Source organism: Octopus bimaculoides, chromosome 4, assembly GCF_001194135.2.
Source record: "Octopus bimaculoides isolate UCB-OBI-ISO-001 chromosome 4, ASM119413v2, whole genome shotgun sequence".
Taxonomy (NCBI): Eukaryota; Metazoa; Mollusca; class Cephalopoda; order Octopoda; family Octopodidae; genus Octopus; species Octopus bimaculoides.
Window position 1 is genome coordinate 44,646,245 of NC_068984.1, and position 7,962 is coordinate 44,654,206.

Consider the following 7,962-nt stretch of genomic DNA (forward strand, 5'->3'; position numbering starts at 1 on the left):
ACCCATCCCACCCATTTTGTTTTAAAGGTTATTCTCTATCCCACTGATTGTAGCAATAGATTTTGTTTATATTTTTGTCAGCGTTATATTTTATCTCTTGAACCCTTCTAAGTAAAAGTTATCAATTTTAAATAATATTCTTGAATAACTCAGTATTATTTTCTGCAACACAAATTTAGCTGCAAATTGTTTTGTCCACTCTGTGAATATCTCGGATAAATATTATCCTTTCTTCGCAATTCAGAAAGTCACTATCCAAACACAAATTTGCGAGCGCTCTAAAGCAGCATGAATATTTTAACACGTTTCATTTATTTCCAGTTTCACCAACTTTCCTAATGATCTTGGGAAAGGCATAGATACCACCTTTCTGTCTATTCTTCTGTATAAAATTGAAGTATGTAAATTAACTTTGAGAGATTAATTCTTAATTGCTAGAAATTATTCCCTTTTCTTTAAGAGTCGCTGACATCTGCTGCTAGTTTTGCTTTCTTTCCTCAATTATGAACGAAGTTTCAATTAATCAAGAATTATTTCCCTTAGCTCAATTTATTCTATAAATTTAAAGTATTTAGTTTTCTGCTAGAAATCATCTTTATGGATATCACAAGGAGGAAAAGTTTCTATGGAGGATTTTATTATGAGTAAACTTTGCCATTTCGAATGATACCGGAATTAAGACTATCCTCGAAGTGACGAGGGATAACAACTCCAAGAATGTAACAAATGATTGTTGTATGCAGATAACCACTTTCTCATTTCCATGACAAATCCTGCTCGATTTATTTTTTAGCTTGAAATGACTTCATATTTCCGTGTTTCCTTTTCCAGAACTGAGCCAATTTTTAAAAGTTGCCGATCTGCTTCAGCTTCCGTTGACAGAGGTGAAAGATAGAATGTCATTTATGGAGACCCATTGTCCGACAATATACAACAGTTACATCAGTAAGGTTATTAAGGTGGCTGTAAGACACAGGTTAGTCACTAATTATACAAGTTGGCATTAGTGAAATGTTAATGATATCATCTGTTTCTATCAGCAGCAAATATGTGGAGGATGGGGTTCGAAATATCAATAAAAACATTACTACATTTCAAATAATCATTGTCATCATCATCGAACTAAATCAAACATAATAAAAAAAGGAGTAACTATTTCGGGTTTCTTAAACAGGTTTTTAAATTTTATGTTTAAAATGTTGAATCCAGTGTTCCTCGTTTCCTCTAAGACAGGAGTCGGTGAATAGGGGTAAATTACCCCCAAGTGGGGTATAAGTGAAATTCTTGAGGCTAATGAGGACTCATTAGACATAAGTGAAATTAAAAAAAAAAACGTGTTCTTTGATATCTATTGATTTTCTTCCTTTCGAATTAAGGAGGCAACGTCAGCATAAATAATTATATTTTAGACTAATTGGTTAAAGAAGTTCCCCGACTTCTGCTCTGAAGTTGGTGGGGGATCAGTTTGCAGAAACAGTGAAGGACTGGACTAAATAGTTTTTAGTATTTGATTGCTTTTGATAATTGATGAAATAATTATAACTATATGTCATGCGTGTTGATTTATCGGTTCATACTCTGAGTCTATGCGAAAATTGACTGTGTTTTAGAAAAAAATATATCTAAAAAAGAAATTTGTTTAAGTTCTTTTAAACTCGAATAACGTTTGATTAAAACTTGATGAAATTCGATAACAAGGTATGGGATATAAATGTTTGCTGTAGATTAGATCCTATTGGAATCAGTCATATTATATTTTTCTACGAAAGTGGAGTGTTATATTTATCTTCATATTAAAAATGTCGATAAAAAAACAATCGATCAAGTTCAGGGATGGATATGGGAAGAAGATCTATTGTACAGAGAGTACCAGAGGAGAGCCATTAAGTGGTGCTGATATTTGAAGATATTAAAACCTTTGTAAAAATAGAAAGATGCGGTCAGAAAAGAAAAGAAAGATGCAGGAAAGATGGCACTATTGGAGAAGAGGTAAAATGAAAGAAAGAAAGATGGCAGATGATGAAAGAACGAGAATGGGGTGGAAAGGAAATGAAGAACTAGAATGTTAAGGTCTTCTAATATATCTGTTTTATTGAAGCGAACATAGCTTCTCTTGTTCTATCACTAATTCATAACATTTGCTCATTTGGATATTCAACTAGTGTTATCATAAGACTGTCGATATAAACAATAGGAAACCCGGGTGGTTATTTTATAATGTATACTTTTTGTTGCTTCAAGTTGAGTCCAATTCTGAAGTTGATAAATTATATGCTTATATTATATCTGGAACTATTCAATCGACGAGGGGGTGCTGAAAAGTTCCTTGTTTTAAGGGTGTTGCGAAAGGCCTGGTTAGAAGTCCAACCTTCCGAGTTCTTTTACAGGGCTTGGAACACTGCAATAAGTGTGTGAATCTGAGAGAGGAATATGTTAAATAAAAACATAATCAACTGCTCCTCCTGTATTTTCTTTTACTCAAATCCTCGTAATATATTCTCCTTTTACAAAATGTTACTTTGCACTAGATATGTTCCTTATTTATAGTTCTTATATAATGGCTTTTCCGTTAACTTTGTCATTGGTAACTATAGAAACACTAATTCCAACCTTGTGTGTAATTTTCTGTTACTAACAACACAAGTTTTTCCAAAATGTACAAAATTAATTTCCAGGCCATTTTTCATTTCTCTTAATGTATTCAATATTAAATAGCTAAATATATTTCTCTATCTTTCTCTTGCTTCTTCCCTCTCTCTAATTCTTACAGATTTTTCCGTTGGTTTTTTGATGCATTGATTTTCATTAATGCTTGGATAATTGGGTTTGATATTGACGAAGCTGATTGGTTTTTCTTATCTATATTTATGTTTGAAATTTTGTTGAAACTCTACGTATTTGGAGTAAAGAAATTCTTCCGACTATTCTGGAATATGTAAGTAACAAAAGTTTTGATTCTTTTGGTTAGTTTCTATTGTTTTATATTTCCCGAAAAATATCAATTTTCCTTTTCTATTTTGAACCAAAAAAGATCACAACATACTGAGTCTATCGAAGAATCGGTGGACTCTGTCTTGTAACAATTGTTGCATTGCATCTGCAGAAAAGGTCTGAAACTCTTAAATAGTCTACTGTAGCTAATTGTAAATTAGTTACACAAGATAAACGCGGGCGTGGCTGTGTTGTAAGAAGCTTGCTTCCCAACCACATGGTCCCGTGTTCAATCCCATTGTGTGGCGCCTTGGGCAGGTGTCTTGTATAACCTCGGCCCAACCAAATGCTTGTGAATACATTTGGTAGACGGAAACTGAAAGAAACCTATATGTGTGTGTGTGCATTTCTATTTGACCCCCTACCACAGTTTTGACAATCGGTGTGCGTGTGTTTACGTTCCCGTAAATTTGTGGATCGGCAAAAGTGACCGATGGAATAAGTACTGGGATCGATTCTCTAAAGCAGTGATTCAGCGTGGCCGCAGTCTGACTGAAACGAGTAAAAGAAAAGATAAAAGATAAAGACTCTGCAGTGATAATGATAAACTGCAGGGACGCTGTACATCTGTTCCCTCGGTGTTCATCTTTTCCTGAACATCTGTACCCCGGAAACTTACGTACTACGTTAAGCAGATTTGTCCCAGATACAGTAGATAACTAAAAGAAAAAAATAACATTAGTCTGCTACTCATTTTTAGCTAAGTAGACTGGAGTAGTGTGAAATGAAATGCCAGTATACAACGCGCCGGCCAGTTGAGGAATTGAACCTAAGGCGATAAGATTGCGAGCCGAACACCCTAACAACCAGACTGCGTATCTTCATTGAGAGTAAAAAGATGATGATAAAAGTGGAAGCGTTACACTGAATGTCATAGTCTGTCGATGGTTTTCAATATTTTTCATTCTGTGACTTAGGGGGGGATCAAGGGGAAAATTACTGACGCACTTCGCTGTTGTAATCTTTTAAAATAAAAGGTGTTTTAAAGTGAAAAAAAAATGTGGTAAAGAATATGGGAGACTATTGCTTATCTCGTTTTGTTAATCACATATTCTTTTACTGGGTTTTTTTCTTCTATGTTTGTTTCATTCATTGGCCTGCAGCCATTCTAGGGCACCGGTCAAAGGTTTGGAGGATCATATCGCTCCTAGTACTTATTTCATATTAAGTACTTTTATCAATCTCTTATTTGATTGATCACATAATCTATTGCATAGGTTCACGACAAGCACAAGATAGATGGTTTGAGTCACGTTAGCGTATATATATATCTATCTATTTTCTCTGTCTCAGAACGGTTATTTTAATATCTAATATCAATTAGACAAATTATACATAATCTAGCTAAGTTTACATATTTTCAAATAATCTATTTCAGATTTGACTTCTTCGTCATCGTTGGTGCTTTGTGCTTCACAATATACGACTTCATAGAATCTGAAGGTGAGCTAAATTCATCCACACGGCTAATTGTTTAAAGGTGTTCGTCGTGTGACTTCGAAATCTGAGTGTATATGTGTATATCTCTAAGCATTAATATCTAATGTTTGTTTTTCTGAAAATGTATTATAAATATTCATGGTGTTGTTTAAAACCAAGTCAGCCTTAATCGAGAAAACCTATGACTGAAAGTGCTCCTGTCACGAGCATTCTGTTTTTCCTTCGTTATTTTCTCTTGAGATGGTGAAGTATTGACTATGGGAAATCTTATATCGGTTTAAAATTTTGGCACAAGGTCAGCAATTTCGAGGGACGGGATAAGTTGATTACCTCGATATCAGTGTTAATCGACTTATCCTGTCCCCCGAAATCGCTGGCCTTGTGAGCCAAAATGGATCTAGTGTTGAGTTTAGACTTGGGTAAGCCCTAAATCGTGTAGAAATTATCAAAAACCTACCTCAGAAGGTCTGAAGAATTGAATATATTTTTGCCTTTTAGCTGTTTTAAGTCTCCCAGTGTATTGTGAGGTCCTAAGCTGTAGTGCGTTAAGCTTATGCTGAAAGCCGGCACTGTACAGATCGATCGTCTTATCAATCAATTGTTGTTGAAGCCCAAGTCAGTTTCTGCCAAATAAAGCAGACCCTATTATCAAGAACGTTCAAGCCGTGGCATCCCGTCTTTTACTCAACACTGGATCTAAGAGGAATCGTTGAAAGTCGTCTTTGTATATTCTTTGTTTCATTATAGCGTTCGTGGATTCGGAATAATAATTGATTACATTGGCATTAAGACGGGTATGTGTAGGGAACAGAATAATTTATTGAATCAGCAACGTGTATGACAGGTATTGATTTCATTCGCCACAAAGGAAGAGAAAAATAAAATTGCCTCTAACTGGTCTTGAACTCAGAACCTAGTTGCTGCTGTTGTTGCTTGGTATTAGGTCCGTTCAATCAGGGCAGAATTACGATAAAAGACAACCCAGCTATGACTGAACTGTTTCTTCATAGCAGCTCTCTCTCTCTCTCTCTCTCTCTCTTTCTCTTTCTCTTTCTCTCTCTCTTTCTCTCTCTCTCTCTCTCTCTCTCTCTCTCGCACGCACGCACGCACGCACGCACGCACGCACGCACGCACGCACACGCACACACATCTATGCTCGCATTGAATACATGTAAAGATTCCAGTTGGGAAGAAAAGAAAATTCTTAAAAATGTACTTTGATGTCTTTAACGAAACGAATTCTATGTCACCAAATATCTGTGGGTGTTATTACAATAATAGCTCCGCAAGTTCAAATATACTAATTAATAAAATGATGTAATATGGTGTTGCGCATACATCTAGGAATAAGTTATTCGATGATAACCTGAGATGGAATCGACTGATTGCAGTGTCGATATTAAAAGAAATTATCTCTACAAGCATTATAAACAATTATATTCGTTTTGAAAATTTTATCTCTGGTTTTTAGACGTTTAAAGCAGCAGAATTCTAAATTTTATTAAGACTATTATTATCTATACACTTCGAGGATATCTTTATCTTGAATATTTTTCAGAACAAAATAATTCCTATATTTTGGATTTATTTTTGGTAATGAGAGTCCTGCGGCTTTTCAAGACTTTTGCTAACATTAAAAGGTCAGTGCCTCTTTTGTATTATGTGTTGAGTTTATAGACATTTTTGCATCATGACAACAGCACGCTCAATATAATATATCGTCTTTAACTCTGTCGTTGATTTTGTATATAATCTGATGTAATTAAGCAGAGACAGGATATGAATCGACACGAAAAGTCATACTCAGGAGTGATTCAAACACAACGCCTCCAATGACATTCGAACGGGATTTTCGAATTACATTTTTTTCACCGTCTCTTGAGTACTGAAGCTAGTTCCTTGAATTAAAATGTGAGAACTACACTCATGACGTGCGAAATATACGGAAACGAATTGATATATTTGATTTAATGTTTTATTTAATTCTCCGACGTTCATTTCCCACTATCTTATACATGATAAAACTAAAATAAATTTTGTTTTGTATAATTTAGAAATGATCCGTATTTTACTAAGGGTAAATATATTTCTACAAACTACGAAATTCTTCTCAAGTAGAGGAAATACTTTATACCAGAGAGTGTTTGCCTAAAGATCTAAAGGACCCTGGTTCTATCTCGAGTTTCAGTATATTGAAAGTATGCAACTGTTTTGTTGTTGAAATTACTGATTTACTAAACGAAATCCCTAGTTTGAATTAGGTGTGGTAAAGCAAATAGAAAAAACAGAACTAAATGCATAGATATATATTCTCTTATTCTTTTATTTGTTTCAGTAATTTGACTGCGGCCATGCTGGAGCATCGCCTTTAGCCGAACAAATTGACCCCAGGGCTTATTCTTTGTAAGCCTAGTACTTATTCTATTGGCCTCTTTTGCTGAACCGCTACGTTATGGGAACGTAAACACATCAGCATCGGTTGCCAAGCGATGGTGCACACACACACACACACACACACACACACACACACACACACACACACACACCGTCGTATATATACATATATATACACACACACACACACAACGCGCTTCTTTCAGTTTCCGTCTACCAAATCCACTCATAAGGCTTTGGTCGGCCTGAGGCTATAGTAGACACATGCCCGAGGTTTTACGCAGTTGGACTGAACCCGGAACTATATAGTTGGGAAGCAAGCTTCTTACCACACAGCCACGCCTCTGTGTGTGTGTGTGTGTATGTATGTATATATATATACACACACACACATGGCTGGGGTCATGATGGAGCACCGCCTTTCAAAATGTGAGATGCTAACTACGCTTAGGTAGTCACCCATCTGAGTACTAACTAGGCTCGACTTTGATTAACTTCGGTAATAGGACGAGAACCTGTACATTCAACGTATTATTTAATTGGATGGAGTTGAAAAATATTTCAAGGGCCGAAAGTTTCTTCTTTTGGTACTGATCAAAGTGGTTTGATACGCATCAGTACATGAAAGTCCCAGTTTCTGAGTCACTTTGTAACTTCTACCGGTTAAATACAAATACAGTTGGACTTACTTATGAAGGAGATACTTTTACAACGACCTATGTACTTATCACTCAATGTTGAGTGTTTGTGTCGGCCAAACTGAAGTATATTGAGATAGTGTATAAACTATACAAGGGTTTGCAAAGGTGCTGCATGAACAGAATAAAATTTGAATTCTGAAATAGTAGTAGCTCTACAGCAAAAACTTTATCACTACTACATGTATAAGTATGTGTGTGTGTAGTTGAGAAGCCAGAAACTGCGGTTTCCGTCCAGGAAAAATCCCTTTATAGACGTATTGTGTTAACAAAGAAATCATAAATTTTGGCTTCCCATATACGTTAAGTATATTATACTGATGAAGTTTTTATTATAGAGCTTCTTCTATTGCATAAATGGATCTCTCTCTCTCTCCGTCTCTCCCTCTTTCTCCGTCTCTCTCTCTCTCTCTCTCTCTCTCTCTCTCTCTCTCTCTCT

At 35.6% G+C, this 7,962-nt stretch overlaps 1 protein-coding gene across 1 annotated transcript in view; it reads left to right on the forward strand.

Moving 5' to 3' along the window:
- The window catches only part of LOC106884506 (two pore channel protein 2), a 48,401-nt gene that overhangs the window by 21,400 nt on the left and 19,039 nt on the right, over positions 1 to 7,962 (forward strand). The window contains exons 10-13 of the mRNA XM_014935926.2: positions 832 to 976; positions 2,771 to 2,935; positions 4,370 to 4,434; positions 5,990 to 6,071. Coding sequence (XP_014791412.1) covers positions 832 to 976; positions 2,771 to 2,935; positions 4,370 to 4,434; positions 5,990 to 6,071 — 457 coding nt within the window. The remainder of the gene's footprint in view (positions 1 to 831; positions 977 to 2,770; positions 2,936 to 4,369; positions 4,435 to 5,989; positions 6,072 to 7,962) is intronic.